Source organism: Siphateles boraxobius, unplaced genomic scaffold, assembly GCF_051911475.1.
Source record: "Siphateles boraxobius isolate OS27281-9 unplaced genomic scaffold, OSU_SipBor_1 66, whole genome shotgun sequence".
In the NCBI taxonomy this organism is placed as follows: domain Eukaryota; kingdom Metazoa; phylum Chordata; class Actinopteri; order Cypriniformes; family Leuciscidae; genus Siphateles; species Siphateles boraxobius.
The window spans coordinates 14,253,731-14,279,736 of record NW_027509193.1 but is presented as its reverse complement, the minus strand read 5'-3'; the positions used below and the strand labels follow the sequence as shown (position 1 = coordinate 14,279,736).

At 36.8% G+C, this 26,006-nt stretch overlaps 1 protein-coding gene across 7 annotated transcripts in view; it reads right to left on the bottom strand.

The window, feature by feature from the left end:
- The window catches only part of znf385c (zinc finger protein 385C), a 126,938-nt gene that overhangs the window by 23,443 nt on the left and 77,489 nt on the right, over positions 1–26,006 (bottom strand). For all 7 annotated transcript variants that reach the window (XM_077212404.1, XM_077212405.1, XM_077212407.1 and 4 more), the window contains 3 exons: positions 18,272–18,414; positions 14,112–14,222; positions 8,348–8,576 (listed from right to left, as the gene is read on the bottom strand). In XM_077212404.1, the coding sequence (XP_077068519.1) occupies positions 8,348–8,576; positions 14,112–14,222; positions 18,272–18,414 (483 nt within the window). The remainder of the gene's footprint in view (positions 1–8,347; positions 8,577–14,111; positions 14,223–18,271; positions 18,415–26,006) is intronic.

Below are 26,006 nucleotides of genomic sequence, written 5' to 3'. Positions count from 1 at the left end.
ATAAGCGCATTAGTTTATATTTGTTAAAATATTATAATGTTGTTGTTTTTTTACGTTGATAATGAAAAGTGAACAGCCCTAGTAAGATGGGATGCAACGGGAGTCAGACATTGACCACTTAATTAAGTTTCTTTTTGTAAAAGGCCTTTCTTTAAAGTGAATTTCGTTTTGTTTAAATTGTATCTTAATTTTAATAATTTTTTTGATCAACCAATTGCCTGGATTTAATAAATAAGAATCAAATATAGCAGACAACATAATCATGACATGATCGTGCGCTGGCGCGCCGCGGTCACTTGCATTGAAATCTCATCATAAATTAACCGAAACTCAGTGTATGTCTCACAGACATGACAGATAGGCCTATATCTAAATAAAGTTTGAAATTTCATTAAACGAAACAATTCAAAACAAAAAGAAATAGGCCTCTCGCTGATTATTTAATCCATGATGTGCATTTCTCTCTATGCGCGTTCATACGGAAATGGCGATCATCAAATTCATTAAACGAAACTATTCAAAACGAAAAGAAATAGGCTAGCCTACTCTCTGATTATGTAATCCATGATGTGCGTTTCTCTCTATCGTTCACTATGGAGATGGAGATTCGTCAATTCCTCTAAACGAAACAATTCAAAAGGAAAAGAAATATAGGCAGCATACTCTGATTAATCCAGGATGTGCATTTCTCTCTATAGGCGCGTTCACTACGGAGATATCAATCGTCAATTTCTTTAAACGAAACAATTCAAAACGAAAAGAAAAAGGCTAGCCTATACCTTCTGATTATGTAATCCATGATTTGCATTTCTCTCTATATATGCGCGTTCACTAGGAGATGGCGATCGTCAACTTCATCTTTGCAGCAATGACAGAAAAGTTGTATTAATAAAAATCAATGGACGCGTGTCACCGGATTTACAAATGCACTTATTGCTTGTTGCTTGTCAATTTAATTTAAATTAATTAATAAATTGAATACTTTAATTGTCATTATTAAAATAATTAAATATTATTAAGTGTCCCATTTTTGCTCATTTATAAATAGTATTTATATCTACCACCCCCTCAGCACATGGGTTAAAAAATTATTTGGCGCCACCATATTATAACGGCCCACGTATTAAAAATAGTCGAGTCTAAATAGTGCTCCGGCTCATAATTACATTTAATGCCGTCAACAGGGATCAGACACAACGTGCAGGGGTTGGCCTTGATTTGTTTTTTTTGTTTTTTTGCCCGATCTGGTATTCAGTTTCTGAACGGTGTAGGCACAAGCCAACAGTTTCGTGACGCTGTCTGAGCCTTATGTCATAATTTTTAATTAGTCAAGGTAATACCGTATACCCCGGTAAAATAGGGAGAAGGTTCGACGGTGTCTAAATTTGGATACTGCCCAAGCCTATAGTGGATGAGTATGGAAGTAAAATAATGACAAATGTTTTTGAAACAAAAAAATTTGTTGCATTGCACTAATTGAAAAAAAATGCATTGCATTTACTGTGCTTGCATTTTAATGGGCTGAAATTCAAATTGGTTTAATATTTAAGCTGTGAATATTTCAATTCAAAATATTTCACACACATTTTCATTTGAAAAAATTCAATTATCCATATTCACCTTTCAGATTTCACTTCCAAAATGTTCATTCTATTTAAAATACAAACTATAATATTCGAAAGGCAATTTTCAGTCCATTTTATTTCACCTTACAAATTCGCTTCCAGAAATTCAGTGGTTCAAATTCGATATTTGACATGTGGGAACGGCAGGAATAGCAGTAGATTACCGATTAATAATCTCTATAGCTGTTAGTCGACCTCAGCAGCAGGAGGTGCAAGCGGCTGTTGATATAGACCAGAGCAACGGGTGAGAGAGTCATTCATTCATAAAAAATGGATTTACAGAAATGGAGCAAGCGGTCAGTATGTGTGATGATTATCAGGACCAGTAGTAGCTATATATGGAAAAGTTGATATAAGACACAAAAGCTGTGCATTTACATTTTTAAGCTTTACATTTATTGTAAAGTATTGCCAGTATTTCACTTGGAAACGCTTAGCATTAAACTTTGCGCTCATATTCTGAGTCTGCTTGCCTGTAGCCTATATAGTATAGCCTAGATCCCCAATAAGATGCGAGTTTGGTCTTTTATATCACTGTAGGCTATTAGTCCATTAAGCTACTTTACGCATCCCAATGGCAGGGGAATCCTGGAGAATGACGTTTTTGGTTGAAACCCCACAGTTCTGAAGCACAGCTCTGCGATTTAAAGTTAAGGAAATTAAACAACCTTGAGAAATATATGTCTACTACCTCAGATTTAACGTTTGATTTGTACGTCAGCATCGGGGAATAACGTTATAATCTCATTCACGGTAGAGAAAGCTGCTTACATGTGCAAACTAACTGTGAAGACTTAAATGTAAATGCACAGCTTTTGTGTTTTATATCAGCTTTTCCATATATAGCTACTACTGGTCCTGATAATCATCACACATACTGACCGCTTGCTCCATTTCTGTAAATCCATTTTTATGAATGAATGACTCTCTCACCCGTTGCTCTGGTCTATATCAACAGCCGCTTGCACCTCCTGCTGGTGAGGTCGACTAACAGCTATAGAGATTATTAATCGGTAATCTACTGCTATTCCTGCCGTTCCCACATGTCAAATATCGTATTTGCTGTCGAATTTGAACCACTGAATTTGTGGAAGCGAATTTGTAAGGTGAAATAAAATGGACTGAAAATTGCCTTTCAAATATTATATTTTGTATTTTAAACAGAATGAACATTTTGGAAAGGAAATCTGAAAGGTAAATATGAATTATTGGATTTTTAATAATGAAAATATGTGTGAAATGTTTTGAATGGAAATATTCACAGCTTAAATATTCAACCATGTTGAACTTCAGCCCATACAAATGCAAGCCCTAAAAATACAATGCATTAAAATGCAAGCACGGTTAATGCAATGCCTATTTTGTTTCAATTAGTGCAATTCAACAAGCTTTTTTGTTTCAAAAACATTTGTCATTATTTTACTTCCATAGACACTCCTATAGAGAAATCCACGTTTAATTCATATTACAGTGACTATTTATGTTTTATTTGAATTGGTTAATTTAAAAGTAGACATTTCAATATGTATATAGACAAGTGGCGACTGCTGGTCTTTCAAAGAGGGGAAGCTCACTAATGATGTCTTACTCTTATCTGTATGACCAAAATTGATATTTTAAGTTTCTTTCCGTTGTTTTAAGAAAAAAATACAAAGGATCGCACCAGCACATCCAGGTTAGTCCACACGAACACTTGGATAAACGCCAATAATAGCGCACATTATTCCAGGTTGAGGTTAGAGTGAGCGGCCATGTAAAGTGGCAAACGTTAGGCTACTATGAGAGATGAACGTTTGGATTTCCTGCCCAACATAATGCAGTTACCACATGGACCAGCCTTGTTACGATCTGTCCGTCATGGACTGCAGGACTTTTTTCTGTGACTAACTGACAGTTAAAAATTGGTTGACTAAAATCTATTCAATGACTAATGTTTAGTCGGCTATTAGGAGGCAGACCTACAATAATAATACCACAGGTTTGGAACTGGAACCAAATTTTGTGACCATCTTAACCATCATAATAAAATTGTTTACTAGAAATAACTATTTAAAAAACAAAAGGAAGGAATTATGGCTCAAATTTGACCGATATTTGAAGAACCATTGATTGCCATTTAACTTTGGCCTTCCAGGATGTTACGCAGCTTTAAATATTGTTGTAACACTTTACAATAAGGTTTCATTAGTTAGTTAACTACTTTAGATAACATGAACTAACAATTAACAATACCTCTACAGCATTTATTAATTGTAGTTAATGTTATTTTCAGCATTTAATAATACATTATTAAAATAAAAATCTGTATTTGTTAACATAAAATAATGCACTGTGAAATAACATAAACAATGAACAACTCTATTTTTATTAACTAACATTAATAAAGATTAATAAATACAGTAACAAATGTATTGCTCATTGTTATTTCATTTTGGTTAATACATTTACTAATGTTAATGAATGAGACATTATTGTAAAGTGTTACCATTATTGTTTTTGTAAATCTAAGAATCACACTCACAATAGCAAACATGTTGCCTATGACAACTGTCCTCTTTACAAATTATAGTACTAACAAATATTCAATTAAAAAAATTGTTGCTTTGGATAAAAGCTTCTGTCAAATGCAGAAATGTAAATTGCCAATTAGGCAGAGGCCAGCATGGACAGGATATGACATGCTTTCATCCTCAAAGAAAATGGTAAAAGAAAATATGACCCAGACTACATTAAACACAGGCTGAAGGGAGGAACAACATCACAATGTGTTTTCTGAAGTGAATTATTGGCTATTGTTAGCATGATGCATACCATATGAAAACCAAGAGACATTGAGTTTTTATTTAGGTTTGGTAAAAATAAAAAAATAAAAATAAATGTATATGGAAACCTGAAAATCTGGGTCCTGAAGAACAAAACCACAGGACAAAATGGTGATAAATAACACATTAGCAATGTCTTTAGCATATGCACTATAGCCATTCCAGATGCCAGTAACGTCTGTGTGACCGCCTTGTCATAAAACCAACACCTCTCCTAGCAGGACTGCCTCCTACATGACATGTACAGTAATAGGTGTTTGTGAATTTATGACCCATCAGAGGGTGCAGCACTGACCTTTACAATCACTGTAGGAGTCCTAATGCCTTAGTTTTTGCCGAGTAATTTAACACAGGATTTAAACATGTGAAAACAGGTATGTGTGAGAAGTGGCCCATAAGGCCTTTTTTCTCATACTCCGTTGCATTTTTGATATGTGCACCGATCTGTTGAATTCTCCCATCTGGGGAATCATATAGGCTGATCCTTCTGTGTCTCATTGAGATTTAGATTTTACCAATTCCCCTAAAAGGAGGTTCCTGAAGGGACACAGAGGAAGAATGTGGGGAAAACAGAGCAGGAAATGGAAGGTTGTGTGTGAGCACGTGCGTGTGGGAGTTTTGCCTTCACACCTGAAAAATGTGCGAAAGTTAATGAAATGGAGAGAATTGCCTTGGGTAACACTCTGTGCCCATCTCTCTTTAGAGTGTGTGTGTGTGTGTGTCTTGCAGTACAAATGATCTTCAAAGACTAATGTGATCTGAGTCACTCTTTTTAAATCTTTTCCGTTTTGGACATCTCAATCTTCGCAAAGAGATGTGCAACATGAAACAGATGGGGACAGTGGAAGAATGGAGTGATGGATAGCGAAGAGAATAGGATAGAGCATGATGACTATATTTAACTCTCTCTTTGTGAAAAACAAAACAACGAATTCAGCAAATGTAAAATACGGCGCTTGTTCATACTACGTCAGCAAGCTAATGATGAAAACGATCTGTGAAATCTGACAGAGAGAGCATTCAAAGAGTTTCAACGGCGGCTATAAAATGGACCTCTTCTAGAAATTTCCAGAACCCCCCTCCCCATCCTCCCTTTCCATTTCCAGCATCTCATGGCTGTTAATAACAGCTGACATGCTTGTAGAGTTGTGATTGGCCCCTGCAGCTGCGAGCTTAATGATTGAACACTGCTAATTTCATCAGGCAATCAGCTCAATTTGTGTGTGTGTCTGTGCGTGTGCGTTAGCATAAGAGCATTTCAAAATCCACTGAATGATTAGCTCTCGTATATGTGAATGTGAGTGAGACGACACTGGGTTTAAGAGTGTGATATCTGTTAAATCAGAGCGTTAACCCATCAGTGAGCAAAATTAAACATTCCAACTGACTGATGCACATATGCTGCTGTAGGGATGGGTCACAAAACAAAGTTTTTCATAATACAAAATACAAAATGATACATGAAACTATGGAACACTCAGAATATTTAAATTCACCATATAAAAATAAGGTTGTTGCAATTTTTTTCTGCAGATGTTACTGTTTTTGTTAATGAACATAAATTAACATCTGCATCCTAACTCAAGCCACTGCTACTGTGGACTCAAGCTACTGTCAAATGTACATTTCTAAGAGACATGTAATATTATTAATATTGCACCCTGCACAAAGGTGCTGAAGATACGTGCCATCAAAGTCAGTAAACACAAACTATCACCCATTAGAACATGCAGAAACTTAGAAATACATTTTTCTATTAAGACATTTATTTTGTAATGGAAAAATGTCTGGGAAAGTGAAAACAAAAAAAGTGTTTGTCACGTTCTGACAATAAAGAGTAGTTTAAAACCACAATTAACAGTTTGGTCTCAACAACGTTCACTTAGGAGGAAAAATATATTCTTAAACTTGAAAGAAATAAAGATTTTACATTTATTGTGATAATTATCGGTATGACCGATATGAAAAAAATTATCGTGATAATGTTTTGGGCCATATAAATTTGGGCCACGTTTTTTAATTTGAAAGTCCTTCTTCTTTCTGAAGATTATAAATAATCCACCAGGGGGCAGAAGACACGTAGTATTTTATAAGAAAGGACCCTATTGATGTAGAAGCCTTAAAAAAAGCCACATAACAAATATAATACAATGGCATTATAGGGTTAACTAGCAAGCTAACAGTGTCCCTCCACATGCATTTTTAAGACACAGTGTCAAGTTAACAGTAGTCCAACTTATAAAAACGCATCTTGAGACCCATGCATTCTGTTTTGCAACTATATAAATGTGCCTTTGGAAATTACACCCTTAAAAAGGCTCAGTTTGAGGACAGGTGAACCTTAATATATATTTATTTTATGACAGATTAGACATTTGGGGAAACCAGCCCAGCGAGTACATTTTAGAAATATGTATTTCATGCTCATTGCTAGTATGAGGAGTGTGTTGGCATGGGCATGAGAGCTAATCCAAACACAAAGGCTCTGAGACAAAAATGCAATGGCTAATCTTCTCATTTTCCATCTCTCTTTTAAACTCTCTCTCTCACTCTCTCTGTTCTCTCTCATCTAATCTCCATTTTTCTTCCTCTCTGATTGAATGCGCCCTCTCACCGTTGTCGCCATGAATGGGGCCGAATATTAAAATGTGATTTGATGAGCTTGGTGTTCTTGCTCTCTATCTTTTTGCCCTCCACTTTCATGTGCTTTCTCTCTCTCTCTTTTTTGCTTGATTTTCCCACACTCACGGTCTTGTTGCAGAAGGATGTGGAGTTTCTAACTCTCTCCTCTCTATTTTTTTTCTTTATCGTATCCCTTGGCCCCATATTCGGTTTGCTTTTCAAATCATATTCTATAGAGTTTGGGCAGAGGAGAAGAAGAAAGAGTTTAAAAGGGATGAAAAGGTAGAGATTATTGGAGAGGGATAGCTCAAAGCTCTCTGTCGGCTTGTTGTTCTGCTCTCTGTCACAGTACTTCCCCATGACAAGAGGTAAGGCAAGTCCTTCAGTAACAAATGAAATCCCCTCAATCCACAGGATAGATCATGAAGAGCAGGACTGGAGGATATTCACAGCAGTGAAGGAACTACAGGCAAGCTCAATGCATGGTTTTTCTAAAACTTATATCAAAATAAAATGAAAAAGTCTAAATTTCTCCAGACACTTAGTCTCACAATAACACTTATACATCTGGCCCAGATTTTCCCTCTCTGCATTTTATTTTCAGCCTTTTAATGATTGTTAATCAATAGCTTAATATATAATAATACATATCTATATCTATATATATATATATAAATGCAATATATTTTATTTAATATACAAGAACTGTTTTCAACACTGAAAATAATAAGAAATGTTTCTTGAGCAGAAAATCATCATGTTAGACTGATTTCACAAGGATCATGTGACACTGAAGACTGGAGTAGCGATGGTGAAAATTTAGCTGTGCCATCACAGGAATAAATTATACTTTAAAATATATTCAAATACAAAACATTTGTCCCTTGTTTTAAATTGTAATATTTCACAATAGTATTGTTTTTAATGTATTTTTGATCAAATAAATACAGACTGTGTGAGAAAAGGAGACTTCTTTAAAAAACAATAAAAGTCTTACTGCTCACAAACTTTTGAATGGTAATATGAATATAATTTATTTACTCATGTTTTCCAAAAAATACCAAATAAGCCTGCAGTGCTCTCTCATAGGCGGTTACAAGTTTATACACAGATGCATGCAGCCTACAATAAGCATCCCAAGTCCCATCCAACAATATTTTAAGCCTAATATTCTCTGATTCTCTACACGCTCAGAAAGATATCAAATCATCCGGGCATGTTTTCGTGCAGTAACGAAAATGCCCACTTGAATAGCTAACTGTCAGTGAGTTCACTTACTTCCCTCCACGGCGGTGTCATCCAGCAGAGCAGAAGGTGGATCCGGAGCGCTCATTTTTACTCTGTTGCCGTCTCTCTCCCTGTCCCTCTCTCTCTCCTTCTCTCGGTCTCTGTCTCGGTTGTGATGCGCGTTGTCGAGCTGTCGTCTCTGCTGTTTGTTCTTCTGAGCCTCTAATGCCTTCAGCTTACGAGCATGTTTATGGCCTTTATAATGAGCCTCAGCCTGATTCTAGAGAAAAACAGATAGAGAGAGAGAGAGAGAGAGTAAAGGACTGCAAAACCTCTCGCATTTACGGAAACATGCAGGCATACACACTACCAGTCTAATTTAAATTGAATTTAATTTACACAAACCATTTAATAAGATATGAAACAAATTATTATAAAATTTGATTAATTTTGAGCTGAGCATACATGAGAACTTAAAAGCATCAAAGGATTCACATCAAAAAGTTGACTGAGAGAAGTCCAAAGTGTGCAGAACTGTTATTAAGGCTAAAAGCAAAACATTTTTGATATGTTAAAGGCACCATACATGTTTGAATGTAATGTTGCAGTATTTATTATAAATAATTTATTCGTGTATCATTATTTTTTTTAAATTCATGTGCTCTCAGAATGTTTCATCAAAATAACTTCCCCTCTCTCTTGCAAAGACATCTCTTCTGGCGAAAAGGCGGGACAACCTGTCACTCACGTGAGATCACAGCAATAGAAACCCTCCATTCAATTCCTGATGGACAAACTCAAGTGCCGCCCCACATTTCTCTTGTTCAAGAAGCCAATCCACTCGGACACACACTGATGAGCTAAAACATTATTCTATGCTTTCACTTTCCTTTAATCCCTCCCTATTGTAGCTTATGATACTCTAAGCAATGTCTGAACCTTTGTATTTTGAGCACTTCTTGTGTTTGTTTGCCTCTTCATGATGAATCACTTGCTGTATTCCTCATTTGTAAGTCGCTTTGGATAAAAGCATCTGCAAAATTAATAAATGTAAAACGAAAAATAAAAAATTGCAGGTGGCAGCACATGCATATGCATAAAAACACAAACATGTTTATAGATAATTGGGTGTCTACACACACATACACACAGAGTGAAGACAGACCGTCTGCATTAGGGTGATAAGAGTAAATGCCCACCAGAGGGCCTGAATTACAATTGCAGTTGTCAAAAGGAATACACTTTAATTACACTGTTGATAAAAGTAGTGTATTAGTGTGAGAGATAGTGAATGGCACGGTTATGTATTTAAAGACACACACACACACACACACACACACACACACACACACACACACACACACACACACACACACACACACACACACACACACACACACACACACACACACACACACACACACACACACATGTTGGCTAGTGGCTAGTTTCAACATTACACCACTTCAAGCTTAAAAGTGAATGTTTTTAGACTTCAGCAATCATCTAGAGCTGTAATCCAGATTTCTGCTGAGATGTACTGTAATAATTGAGCATGTAATTAAAGTGAGCATGAGCAGTTGACATGCTGAGCTGTGATTCCCTTATTGCATACTGAATCATTTTACAAATCGATTTGATTTTTGAAAATGACACCAACACTGTTTAAAAAACATAGAAATAACATTTAAAATTATGAATGGAATGGCAGTCGGTTCAAGTTTTTCAAATTGGAAATCAAAGCTGAAACCCAGTTCATCAAGCAAATCTCGGACTAATATCAGTGCAGAAATGAGTCTGTGGGCCCAGAGGGAGTAATCAACCCGCTCAAATCCTCTTAAGTACTTAGCAAATGACCCTTATCCCGGACAGGGGGGACAACACTGTCTGCTTTGAACAGATGAGGAGATGGGATGTTTATACACACCCCTATATACAGTATAGTTTGGTGCCAGGAAGATTTTTCAAAACGAATACATTTATTTAGCAAGGATACTGCTAAGGCAAATGCTACCCAAGTATATGAAGGTTGAGCAGCGGGCTCATTGGCTATACAGCAGGAACCAATCAGCTGTGCCCTATAGATAACAATGTGATTATGAACAAGTGAGTAAAAGGACCTATTAGCCTGCACCATCTAGAGTTTCATGCCAGAACTTTGTATTTATTGTTACAAAATATTTATATTTCAAATAAATATTCTTTTGAACTTTTTTTATTCTTCAAATAATTCTGAAAAAAAGTCTCACGATATCCACAGAAATATTAAGGTGCACAACTATTTTCAACATTGATAATAATAAATGTTTCTTGAGCAGCAAATCAGCATATTAAAATGATCTGTGAAGTATAATAAATTAAATCTGTAGTGAATGGCAAAATAGATAGAGAAAGAGGAGACAAGAAGAAACAGACAGACAGGCTAACAGAGAAACTAAAGCAGAGAACGACAGAGAGGTAGAGTGTTGTATGGTGAACCACAAGCAGTGGGAAACTAATGAGCAATTGATAGAGTTTTAGACGTCTAACTGAGCAAACGCTGTTGGGTTTCTCTCTCGGAATATATCGGGGCTAAAAATGCCCCAAATAGCAGTGAAAACTGAACAGCAGAACAGAACCACAAATGACGTCCCTAATCTACAGTATAGTTCTTCCCCAGCTCATCAGGAACATACAAATACACCATTTATAGGTGCACAGGTTCGTTTTCATGTCTAAAATACTTATGTGAACCACATGTAATTAGCCAGGTACAAATGTTGAACATTATCAGTAATAATTTTACACTCTTCTATTCTTCTATATCATTCAATGTTCTATATAATAATCATACTGGTTACACTGGTTAGATAGTCCATATTAAACATTCTACTATTTCAACCAGCAGAGCTAGGTGATATATTAAACTTTTGCCGTATCCGGTCGTCAAATCTCCGAACACATCTTCCTTTTTTAAGAATGACTTAAGTGACGTTCTCTTAACTCTAAACATCCAGAGTCGCGGCCAAAGCCGATTTGAAAGACCGCTGTTCGCCAGCAGCATCTTCTTTGTTTTCAAGTAGCAGGGAAATCACCTATGGAAATCACGCGGAACCATCACAACTCTGCCGTCATTATGTTAAGCCCGCCCACCAACTCTATACACGATGTGATTGGCCTGACCAGAGTTTGGTTTTTCCAGCTTGAAAGCCAACGGAGAGTTGCTAGAGCACACTTTGCTGCAAAATAGTTTTTGCTGCCACTAGGGTGCGTCTAGATTTCTAGGCTACTTTTCAACTACATGTCAACTAACTCTCATTAGAGTATTAGTAGAGTGTAGTAGATTGTTAGGTTATGTATAGGTGTTATGGTTCGGGTTAATAAAATAAGTTGACTTGTAGTTGTCAAGTTACTTATAGTCAGTAGAATGTCTGTTGGGGGACCAACAAAATAAAGTGTTAGCAAATATTAAGCAGACAGTCCACTAATACTCTAATGCCAGTTAGTTTACATGTTGCTGCAAAGTTACTTATAGTTAGTAGAATGTCTAAAGTGGACTATCAAAATAAAGTGTTACCATAATACTTTTATTTTCAGATTTAGCAAACTTACGGGGACATTTTTTTTCATGCTATTCTCTCTCTCTCTCTCTCTCTCTCTCTCTCTCTCTCTCTCTCTCTCTCTCTCTCTCTCTATATATATATATATATATATATATTATTGCTGATTGATTATTGCTGCTGCAGAGAAAGTATGAACTATCTATTGCTAATAGATACAAAGACACGCTCCTGTGAGCATGAAAGAGATGCTGCTGCTGCTGCTGCATAAATAGACACACGTAAATCCCCCAACAAAGCAGGAATGTGTGTGTGTGTGTGTGCTTGTTTTTTGATCCCAGTGGTGACCTGAATGCACACTGACACATGGGGACTCGTGTCACCGTAGGGACCTTGAGGTCCCCATGAGGAAACAAGCTTATAAATCATACAGAATGAGTTAAAAAAACAAAAAACATAATTATATAAAAATGCAGAAAGTTTTGTGTGATGTGGGTAGGTTTAGGGGTCAGGTTAGTGTGAGGGGAGAGGATATACAGTTTGTACAGTATAAAAACCATTAAGTATGGCGAGTCCCCACAAAGATAGCAAACCAGACGTGTGTGTGTGTGTGTGTGTGTGTGTGTGTGTGTGTGTGTGTGTGTGTGTGTGTGTGTGTGTGTGTGTGCGTGTGTGTGCGTCACACACATCTCTGAAATTATGGGCACTCAAGCTGGTGGATGTGACAGTGTGTGTCCTGGAAGCTATTTGGTCAATATAACATTCCAACCATATTACCTTACACAATTGTAAAATTGCTGTGGAAAAAACATAGTTTCTTTCAGCTTTATCACAGTTTTTGCTGAATGTTAAGTATTAAATTGTAATTTTAAACATTAGCTATATAAATATATAAATAAATAAAACACTGGCATAACAGTTCCCCCAAAAATGAAATTATGGTCATCACAATTCTTGGAAACCAGCCTGAAACTGATCAAGTGTCGCTCAAAGGCTGACAGACACTATAAGTGAGTGAACCATAATTGTTTATGACAACACAAGCAGCATGAATCTAGCAATGGAGATAAGAATGCTTTCATTTCTCATGCACATCATCTCATCGGCACAGATCTTCTCTCCTCTCACACACATGGCTGTCCAACGCAGCCACTAGACTTGCCAGAAACAAAAAGGCAGTTAAAGCTGCACTACACTGTTGAGTCATTTACAAAAAGCCATACTCTAAACTCATGAGATTTTTTCACCCAAAAGATGAGGGTCTGTTTTCTCGTCAAAAAAAGGTACAAAACAATAACCATGAAAGTAGTTCTTATGACACACATTATATGTCAAGTCTTCCTAACAATAGCTTTGTTTGAGGAACAGGCTGAAATTTTAGTCATTGTGCAATATGAATCTAAACCTCTGAAATTTAAAAAAGGTTCTTGTGTGCCGCCTGCAACCAAAAGTGAATGAGATTTGAGAGCTGTGGCAGAGGGGAAGATTTTCAGTGAATGACCTACATTTTAGTCAGTTCTTCACACAAAGCTTTTATATGGCTCAAAATATAGTGCATGAGTCATATGAACCTTTTATGGTGCTATTTGGTGCTTGACAGCTGTGATCACCATGACATTTTTTTGTTATAGATACTTCAAAAATTCTTTTAGGAAAATAACATCATACAACTTTGGAACAACATGACCAAAATAATGACAGAATATTCATTTTTGATGAAGATATGATTTCAATCAAATATTTGAATGAAAATTCCTTAATTTTATTTAGTACCAATTTTACATAAGCAATAAGAGACTCAAGGCTGTGGTATACTGTATTCAATATACAGTAACACCTTATATCGCTTAATAGGATTTGGTTACAGTTAGTCTGCAGTAATTATAATAATAATACGATAGAAGTCAATGGAAGTACCATTTAACTGTGTGGGTGTGTGTGTGTGTGTGTGTGTGTGTGTGTGTGTGTGTGTGTGTGTGTGTGTGTGTGTGTGTGTGTGTGTGTGTGTGTGTGTGTGTGTGCGAGAGAGAGAGAGAGAGAGAAAGAGAGAGAGAGAGAGAGAGAGAGACTGTGATAGTTTCCCATTATCAAAAACAAAATGGAAGACCAAATAGATAAAAAATGCCAGAAAAGAAAGAAAGAAAGAAAGAGAGAGAAAGAACAAAAGAAAGGATAAATGGTGTACGGGATGAAACAGCTTTTACCCGTCCAGTGTGATGTTCACTGTCTGTCATCACAACTGCGGAGGGTAAAGCACACACACACTACACACTAACCGTGGAGTTGAAGCGCAGGTGGCAGATATTGCACGAGATGACCTGTTTTTTCTTCAGAGACTGAGGAACACCAAACGTATGGTTTATCACGGCCTTCTGCACTGGGTCCATCTGAGGGAAGGGTGAGAAAATTATGTTAAAATGGACTGCAAAAAAAATGTATTTGTACAAATCAGTTACTACCAATCAACAGACTTTCTTCGGTCATTCAACCCATTCCTTCCATCCCATCGGCCCTCTGAGCAACCCTGAACCTGACGCACGGGGCCGAGGGACTTTCCCCTGACACTCCTGTCCTCACCATGGGAATATACACCACATCACAGTGACTCTGCAGCTGGTCGCACGTCTATTTGTTTTAGAGCCTCGAGAATGTTCTCGTTGTTCATCCGCAGTCATCCCTGACCGGCTGGGACGCTGCCAGGTCAATGTGTGTGTGTGTGTCAGTGAGTGTATGTGTCTGATGAAGCCTATTGTCAACTCTGAGTACCGGAGAGGGTCAGAAGATAAGCATGATACTACTGCAGGAATGAAGGAGATGAGATGAGAAAAGAGATGAGGGAAGAGAGGATGATGAGCAGAGCGGAAGACAAAATCAGCAGTAAAAAGTAAAATGAGATGAGAACAGATTACACAAAACAGGAAGAAAATACATGAGATGAGCAGATGAAACAAGACAAAAGATGCAATAGAGATGAGAAATAAGATGAGAAGAGTAGAGCTCCATACATTTGACCCCTTTTTTGTCGACAACGAGTGATATGGTTGACAGAATGACTAACACTGTAGCACCCTTTGAGGACATTCTTAAAACTGAGTTGACAGCAATGCGGAGTGAATTTGCCTCTCACATGTCAGGTGTCCAGTCCCTATATTCTTACAGGTGAGAAGTGGGTTTGCACCAATTCGGAGGGAAATGAGGGAAGCTGGCATCCTTCTTTATCCTTCAATGTTGAAGGTCATTCTCATTCAAGGCGAACCAAAAATAATGTACTCCCCAGAGGAAGCAAGACACTTTTCTCAGTTGCCATTTAGCCTCTAACCCCCAGCGAACTTCAGCTGGACATTTGCTGTCTTGGACTCTCCCTACTTCTTTTCATGCTCGTATATCGGTAGGCTAATTAAAATGAATGTTTTCCCACATATTCATTTCTTTTCATCTATGATTCCTCTTTCTCCAAATGCTTAGGGTGACCATATTGCCGTCTTCAGAAAAGAGGAAAGGGGGGGGGGGGGGGTGGGGGTGGAAGGGGATGGGATGCATCGTTGAATGCATCAATGAAACAGATGCTTGACAAATGCATTCAAAACCTTGAAACTATTGAACTTTAATACATAAAGTAATACATTTCCATTAAATCTTTGGCCCGCAAAAATTTAATAATGACAAACAAATAAAAAAATTTCTTTGCACACAGTGCACTCCGTCCCCCGCTTGTCCCGACCGGTATGGTACGTGGGAAATTTTTTGTCGCAGTTCAACAGTGAAGCTGCACTTACGCTTCGGCATTTTGAGTGCAATGCTGCCACGCTGTCTAATCTGCTCCCAGTGTATGTGTGCGTCGCACAGCCGCCCACAAGGCAGTCTCTCGGGAATTACGTCACGTAACAAAGTACCGTATTGTGTGCAAAGGCAAGCGCAAGTCAATTTAAAGTACACGCTTAATGGTCCCATGAAAAACATTGAAAACCGGACATTTTCATGAATTTATAAAACCCCCCCGGACAGTACGTAAAAAGTGGACATGTCCAGGCAAAAGAGGACATTTGGTCACCCTACACATGCTGGATACTGGAACAAACTTGTTCATGTGTTTCTCGTTATATATGGGATGGGAAACGTCCTCAAATCAAACTGACTAACTTACAGCATTGCAGATTACACATAGGTCTGTCTTTCCCTAATTTTAGACTGTAATGTCAAATCTTTACCCTCCTCCCTTTATCAGTCTGGTTTGATCTTGATGCCTCTGAATGTGTCATGGAGAGCAATTGAGGATCTATAGTTTATCCCTGTGAACTGAAACATCTTGTTTTTTCAGGGGTTCTACTAAGGCAGTGTAAATCTCAGTTTGGTCCTATTGTAACTCATCTCCTCTTCACTTGGAGGGAAGCCGAAAAGCAAACACAACAAGTTACAATCTGGCATAGGCATTCGCCAATTTTCCATAATAATAGTCTTTTGTCAGGCAATCCAATTTCAATGTCCGCAATGGTCTAACAACAAAGTAAACACTTTGGGAGATATCTATGATGATATGGGTCTAAAATCATTTCAGAACATTAAAACACAATATAATTACATATTTTTTCATGTATTTGCGCATTAGGTTGGCCCTTCGGGCATATGTGGTGCCTTCGGATTCCCTTTTACCTAATCACCCTTTGCGCAAACTAATCCCTCTCCCTCTTCTGTTTCGGTTATTTATCTGTATCTTCTTGAACATTCATACAAACCCTTCTCTATTAAACTGTTTGGGCTAAGGATCTTAATGAGGATGTAATTGTTTTATTTTCAGATCAGGTATGGAGGATGTTTAAGCTGTCTTCAAAGAACCCCAATCATCAAATGATACACTGGAAATTACTACATAGGATTCACTTGACTCCTATGAAACATTTCTATAGGAATCTATCCTCATCTCCTAAGTGTAATCTTTGTTCCCAAGGATCTCTAGGCACGTACTTTCAGTATTTTGGGATTGTCGCTCTCTCACCTTTTTGGGAAAATTTTGGGAAATTTTTGTGAACTTACCTTATCCATTCAACAAAGATATTTACTGTTAGCCGCTCTCACAGCGGCAAAAAAATGCTAGTCAACCGCTGAGATCCTGCTCACACAATGGACAGACGAACATGGACAGTGTCTTTGTTGGACATTATATCCATAGAACTCGCAACTTCTCGTATGCATGGATCCAGTGTCAAGAATGTGAATTTATGGCATGCTGCTTTTTCCCCCCAACTTTTTTAACATCTTTGTAAACTTTTTTTAGTTTGAATTTATATCTACATTCTGTGTTTTTATTTTATTTCTATATTCTCGAAGTCTACCAGGGGTGGGATGGTTTGGGGTTGGTTCTAGATTTGTATAGTTGCTTTTTGCTTTGGATTTCTTGGCCTATATATATATATATATATATATATATATATATATATATATAACAAGAAAACTCAATAAACAGATGTTAAAAAAAAGAGAAGAGAAGAAACAAACAAGAGAAGAGACAAGAAGACCATATAAGACGAGAGGATATGACAAGAGATAAAGATGAGACGAGCAGTAATATCAAGAGAAGAGTAGCAAGAGACGAAAAAAAACAATGAAGGTGAGATGAGATAAGACGAGACAAGACGAAGCAGCAAACATAGAAGAGAAGAGAGGAGAAGAGAAGTGAAGAGGGAATAATTAGAAGATGAAACAAGACACAACACATCATGAGATGAAAAGTAAAGAGACAGTAAGGAGACAATATGAGATGAGAAGACAAATCAGCTGAAAAGAGAAAAGAAGAGAAAAACCGAGCAGAGGAGAGCAGAAGAGCAAAGACAAGACACAGAAGAGATGAGAATACCAAAGGAGCAGTAAAGAGAAGAGGAGAGGAGCAGGAAGGAAAGCAGTGGAGCTTAAGAGAGGAGAGAGGTCACTGACAGCTACTTTGCTGTAGAGACAGGTGCATTTATCACTCTAGTACACACACACACAGAGCGGGAACCAGCACCGGACTATACAGTATTATTTTGAGTCGACCTACAGTGTACTCAAATACATAACACATTGAGAGTGTGTGAATGTATAAGTGTGTGTCCAGAATGCAGATATCAGAAGAAAGAGAACCCTGTTACATACGCACACTGCCTCCAAAACTGTCCACAGAGAGTCTGAAACTAAATCTAGATCCTAATCTGAGTTGCTGCTCGAGCCTTAAATCTAAAATTACTATCTAATACAATACTCCTCTGTTTGTAAAGCGGGTCTTTTTACAAAGAATCTGCACTTTTGAAAATACCCTGCAGCCTGTTGAATCGTTCCTGACATTTAGAGCTGACATTTGGGACCCAATGCAACGCCTTAAAAATGTCCTGAGTTAACTTTAAATGATGACACATTTGGGAAGGTGAGGTTTAGAAAGTAAAACCGAGAGTGTTGATTAACTCACGGTGTTGAAGTTGGGGAACAGGCTGAGGGGAGAGGAGCCACTGAGCCGGAAGGGCAGGAAGTGTTTCAGGTCCAGCGGGGTCTGCAGCGGGCGACCCTGCATCTGTAATGAGGCCAGCAGGGGGCTCCCCTGAGCAGTCGTACCTGAGAAGAGCAAAAACAACAACTAACACATATTAGAGAAAATCACCAATGTTCAGGTCAGTGACAGGAGAGTATTTAAATCAAGCAATTATTGCACAAACACCATGATCCATGAAGAGAGGGGAAATACTTACAGTTCAGTACACCAGAATCAAATGACTTTCAACTTATTATTATAAATGACACAAAAACACAGTGACTGATCTGATCTAATCAGGATTATTGGTTGAACTATTCAGTATTAACAGTTAACACTGCAAGAAAAAAAATCAGCCTGAGAGGATTTCTATGAAATCTGAATCTTTACGTAATGAGTAAATTCACATAAATTGGGCGACTTTTTGATACTGACGACAGTTAATTATCATTTATTTTTTTTGTCCTTTTGTCCCATGAATTTTGTAGTTGTTTGTGATTACTTGATAAGGAATCTCAAAGAGCATTTCATAAAAATGTACATTCATTAACAACTAGAGAAGCACCGATGTATCGGCAAATAATCGGTATCAGCTGATAAAAGCTATTATCGATTGTTTAAAAATAGCCGATGATCAGGGCCAATTATATCCTGTCAATCGTGCTGAATCGGTGCTGAAACCGACTGCAACTCACACTGAAGAAAATCTCTTGTGATGAATTTAGGGCAAGTTAATTTGACAATAATGCATTAACAGCTAAAAACAGCTACATAAAAGCAGGCTCTCTTTGACCCTATGAATCACTCGTAGTTCAAGCCAGGGTTGCCAGTTTTTCAGTCTGCAGTTTTTCCTTATACTAAACATTATTTGTAGGGCCTCTCATCCAATAATCGCAAATAGCTCTGTGCTTTGTTACTTCTAAAAAGAAACAAAGAGTCATCTTTCAAATTGTCATTTTTTTTGCAAATTTCAAACAATAAATGCGGTTTTGACACTCTTAAATGGGACGTGACAGATCACTGTAGTGCCTCAGTTCAAGAGGCAGCGCGAGTCTTTTCTTCCACTTTAATTCAAATTATATCTAGAAAAAAATGCATGAATTTTGGTAGGTATGTTGAAAGACAGTACCCGGCGCATGGTCTAAAAGGGTTGTCCCTATTCTCTTATTGAGTAATGGGTGTGTTTTGGGCGTAACGTGCATCGAGTCTCATCTCCCATTCCCTTTAAAAGCCAGTTATGTTCGCGCCATGGCGGATTTGCTATTTACATGGCGAAATTTACAAGCGGAAAGACTGAACGCGTCTCCAGAGAGGAATCGGATCTACTCAAATCCTTTTATTTGTAATATTTAGCATGTTTGTGTGCTGCTGCGCGTCCCCGTGTGTGTAATAAGCAGATTGTATGTGCATTGTGCACCCGCCTATAGGCACATATTACTAATGCGCCCTTTATAACAACAAAAAGAAAAATCTGCACGAATGACCAGGTTTCAGTTGGTCAATGGCGCAGTCTATTTCAGTTGCCTCAAAATAGCAACACGCAAACAATGCGCCATTGTTTGGACCATGGGTGCACAAATGGGCGCAAATGCATTTGCTATTTAAACAGTGTGACGCAGGATGTGAAAATGATAACTGCGTTGGGCTGAAACTAGTAAAAAACACTTACGCATAGCATCGCATTGTGCCAGATGTATGATAGGGCCCTATGAGTTTAATTCAACATTAAACATAACGTAGCGGTCAATGAGGGACTGTATAATATATATATATATATAGTATCTCTTGTCATCTCTTTATTAATATTTTTTCATATATTATAATTATATATATAATTATGCCTTTTACATTGAATATCATCCCAACACTTCCAATGAAAAAAAAAACCACTAACATATTAGCAAGACATTTACTCAACAGTGCTTCAGTGTCCCACATTACCCCGTCCTGATTTACCCTGACGTACCTAATAACATCACACTGCAAGACCACCTACCCAATGTCAACACAAACTTTCAAAGTTGTCAAAAGTATAAACCACAAACCATATAAATTGATATATAACAAAACATTTCAAATTTCAATGGGTATATTTTACACATCAGCAATTCAGTAGGCTACACTATATATTAAGAATGTTATTATTATTAGCTTTGCTTGACCTATAGCTCTCCAGATTATCACATGACTGTTTATGGATAAATATTGACAAATACATTGAGAAAAAAAAGGTACTGATCAATGATACATACACATAAACACACATACTCCAGTGAAGACTCGCCCACATTGGCTGTGTCTCGCTCAGAGAAATGGACACCATGGGATATGGGATTTTTAATGGTGTGTGTGTGTGTGTGTCTACAGGGATATCATGTTTCTAATGGAGCGGGGATGTAGAGGTTTCTCATTTTCCAGTTGACTGAATCTGAAATCTAGGAGCGTATAGATACTTACCCTACCACAAAGATCAATCAGTATAGTACACACACACACACACACATCACGGAGGCCTGATATCAGTCATTTAATTCTATGTCAAACTGTCACATTTCTGTGTGTGTGTGTGTGTGTGTGTGTGTGTTTGTGTGTGTGTGAGAGAGAGAGTACTGAAGCTTTCAACTCACAGAAGTGCAACATTAATCATAGCTCTGACAATATATTAGAGCAAGTGAACACACATACCTCACCATACACACACATCCAGATATGCTCAAACTGTCCGGATTAGGCCTTTCTTAGAGGCCTTTCTCAAAAATCATATGGTGCCACATTAAATGTCATAAAAAGAGAAATCCTCTGGTCAAAAATATCATCTACTCCTATATGATTTTCCATCTTCCCTGTGACATAAAAAGAGAAGTTTAGCAGAATGTTAAATGTGGTTGTTTTTCAAACAAAGAATTATAGTGAATGGTGACCACATGACTTCATATTACAAAGGCATTTTTACACATAAAAAGCGGCACAGAAATCAAATCTGAAGCGGCATAAAATCACAAAATGTGCATTTACACAATGTTTATTGCTTCTCTGACACGGCATAAATGCATTTACACAGGAATTAAAATCGTGGGAAATAACAGTTTGAACAGTACTATTTTAAAACTACAGATTTAACAAAGTGTTATAAAATGAATTTAAAAATAAAGTAATAGTGAACAAAGAAATAAAACTTGATTACTAAAAATACAGAATTTTTAATTAAATTAAAATTTAATTTGCGTGCTCTATCTCACGCTTTGATGTTTGTCTGTGGTACTGATAGTTATTTTCTATTTCTTAATAAAATCAAGAAATTTAAAAAAAATTCTACAAAGAAATTATGAATTATTGCACCAGGTAGATCACCGTAGGATTAAAAGAGTTTTTATTAAAGGGATTTTTTCCCCTTTTTTTTCTTCCTCTTCAAAGAGCCAGAAAGCATGAACAATTATGCTATCATTAGCGTTTCAGGCAGGTCATATGAGGGTGAAATATCATCCTCTAGAAGAAGATTTTAGGAATATAAGTGACGCCGAATAAGCATTTACCGTATCTAAGAGAAATGTAGCAGCACATTGATCTGCCAGTCTATTCAAAGGAAGTTTACAAACGGCGAAAGACAATTGATTACAAACGTCGACAACTGAGTCATTTTCGTGGTTAGCTTTATGATCTAAGTACAGGACTCTTTTCCTTCATTGTCCCTTGTTGGCTTACATTTTTTTTATTTGGCTAAAACAATATAGAGCTAGGCCTGTTTTGTCTCCCGCTTCTTGATTCTCTCGCCGCTTGAGCTGAGACAGGCGTGCTTTTGGTTGTCATGACAATGACGTAGTTTAGAGCGGCACAAGTTCACGTTCATTTACACTGAACCAAAACAATATCAGAGTAGCCTTTGATACTTGTGGCTGAGGTGGGTCAGACCCATCATATTTGAAGTCTCCTTTTATGCACCATTGTGTTTTTACACAGAACTTTTAGCAGACACAGAGCCACTTTAGAGCAGCCTTAACTCGGCTGTGTAAAGATGCCTCAAGTCTTATAGAGTATGGCAAGCCGTTTTAACTTTTATTCATTTCCAGGATATGAATTCTTGATATCAACAATTCAATTTTTGATATCAACAATTACATTTTTGATATCAACAATTTAATTATTGATATCAACAATTTAATTCTTGATATCAACAATTAGATTCTTGATATCAACAATTGAATTCTTGATATCTGTAATTGTATTTTCACTAGTGAAATGTCACCATAGGCTGCCATTCAAAATTAATTGTTGATATCAACAATTGATTTCTTACTAGTAGAAATATAATTTTTCATATCAATAATTACATTGTTACTAGTAAGAATGTGAATTCCTGATATCAATAATTCAATTGTCACTAGTTGAAATGTCTATTCTTGATATCAACAATTTAATTGCTACTAGTAAAAACTTTCATTTTTGATATCTGAAAATGTATTTCTGATATCAATATTATTTCAGATATCTAAAATGGCTTTCTTACTAGTAACAATCACATTCATGATATCAGAAATTAACATTGTCACTAGTGAAAATGGAATTATTGATATCAAAAATGAACATTGTTACTAGTAGCAATTCAATTGTTGATATCAAGAATATACATTTCAACTAGTGACAATTGAATTCTTGATATCAAAAATAAAGGTTTTTACTAGTAAGAATTGTATTTCTGATATGTGAAATTGGAATTGCAACTAGTAAGAAATCAATTCTTGATATCAACAATTGATTTTGAATGGCAGCCTATGGTGACATTTCACTAGTGAAAATACAATTACAGATATCAAGAATTATAGTTTTTACTAGTTGAAATACAATTCTTGATATCTAGAATGAGCATTTTAATTAGTAAAAATGTGATTGTTGATATCAAGAATTAGCATTGTTACTAGTGGAAATGTAATTTCTGATATCAAAAATTGCCATTGTTACTAGTATAAATCTAATTCCTGATATCAATAACTATAATTTTAACTAGTTAAAATTGAATTGTTGATATCAAGAATTCATATCCTGGAAATGAATAAAAGTTAAAACGGCTTGCCATAATAGAGCCATACTAATGTTTTGTGTGAAAAGGCAGAATTGTAAACATTATTCACTGATAATAAAATAAGATAAAATTTCATTTGGCACATCACAGCAAGTTTGATGCACTGTTGTTATTGTTAACTAAAACTACAAAAATTACAAACAGTTTTTCATTAATTAAAATAAATCTGAAATATATATATAGATATATATATATATGTATGGTATATAATAATATTATATAAAAGTAAAAAAAAATTAAAATTAAAAACCCTAAATGAAAATGAGCTGCCCTGGGAACTAACTGACAAGTTCAAATTGCTAAAATTATTTATAAATAAAAATAAATTAAACCTAAATAGAAATAAAATAAAAAACAAAATAAAATAAATAAGCACAAACATTTTTTTAAATAACATTTAAAATAAAAATGGAAACTATAAAAAAATAACTAAAAGTTAATTCATCATTTTAATACATAGTATATAAATAATACAAAATAACCTCAGTGTTATGAGACACTGGAGAAACAATCACAACATAATACATTTTTAATACGTGAATATGGAAGATTATCAGTGAATACTGATTTACTGTTTAAAATCCCTGTAAAGGCAATTCTTAAAAAAAATTCTTAACACATTAGAAATGTTAGAAATGTATTGCTAAAACATATTACAAAGACTGTGAACTGTGAAGTACTGAATTGTGGAGTTTTTCACCATTGCTGTGTTCCGGATTTTTTGGGCGGGGCTAAAACGGGGCTCAATGACACACTGGAGTCCCTGAGCTCCTGGACACGCCCCTACTTGATAACGCGCTAGAACCACTGAGGCTGGCCGCTCCACTAACCATATAAATAGAGCACATTAATAACATCACTTTGCCGCTCAATCGCGAGTTACTGTCAGTATTATTATTTACTACAGCCTACAGTTTGCTAGCTAGCTATGCAATCGTCACGGAAACGCGTACTACCTGGATGTGGTCATGTACAAAACAGATCGGTGTCCTTATTTACATTTCCGAAAAACGATCACATCAAGAAGAGGTGGATTCATTTTGTGAAGAGACACCTTGATGGAGAGCTGAGGATCACCGCAAACACCCAACTCTGTAGTGATCTTTTTACATGGGATAGTTTTATAAACTTTCGTCGGAGACAACTGGTATTCACTGATAATCCGCTGTTACTGGTGAATGGGGCCGAACCGACTATCTCCCATCCCGGGCCTTCATCCTCCCGTCGCGCCGACAACTGGTGACTGTTTACTTCCTGCGAGTGGGCGTGGTTTCAGCGCAGACAGCGGACACGCCCCCAGCGTTTGAGATACTGCTCATTTTTTCAAGATTTTGATAGCTTATTTTATGTACTTGCCGACTTTTTTTATCATTCAAATCTGGCTGGGTGGCTAATAACACATTTTTCTGTGGTGTGACAAACTCAGAACACATACTTAAGTTCTACAAGTTCTATACAGACTACTTTTAGTAATTTTTGGAGCTTGAGAGACCTCGGTCTTCATTCACTTTCATTGTATGCAAAAAAAGACTGTCTAACATCCTCTTTCGTGTTTCACAGAAGATTAAATGTCCAAGGTGTTTTTGAACAACACAAGTGTGATTAAATGATGACAGAATTTTCATTGTTGGGTGAATTATACCATTAAAGGTGGGGTATGTGATTTGGAAAACGACCGGCAGATTTTAAAAATACACGATTCAAATGGTCTTACCTTCTTTCCTCCAACGCTGGCCCTGACTCCATCCATTCGAAGAACATGATACACGCAATCATGCAATTCAGATGTGCGAGAGATTGTAATGACGATTTACTACTAATCATGGAACCGGCTTTACTGATGAGATGCGCATGCGTCACGAGCTTTGAGTATGCGCACGAAGGGGGTCACGTGCGCTAGGGGGAGGGGGGTGTGGTACGACCATTTGATTGACGGACCTACTGTCCAATGATTCCAGGTGGTCTTGGAAATGATTGGCTGGAGTTTTTCGAGTCCTGCCCGTTCCACAGATGATTAAATTGCTTAATTTTTATTTCAGTGCTTCTAACTCAGTGGCTGTAAGTGGGTTAGGAATAGGATTTCAAATTATTCTGAAAAAACAGACAAAAAAGAGAATCACATACACCCCACCTTTAATTTTCTACTTCTTTAAAACAAAGATTTCAGAGATATTTCAGGGAAGATGCTTCAGTCCTAAAGCCTCATACAACCCCATTCCATCACATTTTCATGTTCCAAATAAATGTCTGCGTGAGTGTTTAATCTATCTAAATCAATGGAGCTCAAATGAAATGACCATCACGCCCTGAAAAGACAGACTTATTTTTCAAGTGGTTCCACGCACGCAATATTCAACTAGAAACACATATATCCACACAATGAACATCACACACATTTTCTTTGCCTCAAACAGATAAATCTTTAAATTCAGATGGTGCCACATAGTGTATGCTGGTGTATGAATGTAGTGGACCACAAAACACACAGAAAGACGAGATTTGTTCCCCCCTCTCTCTTTCCTGAGAACATTTGAAAGGCATAATTATGATTTACAAAGAGCTGTAATTAGCAGAATCCGCTTCTCTTGCCTCTCTGTC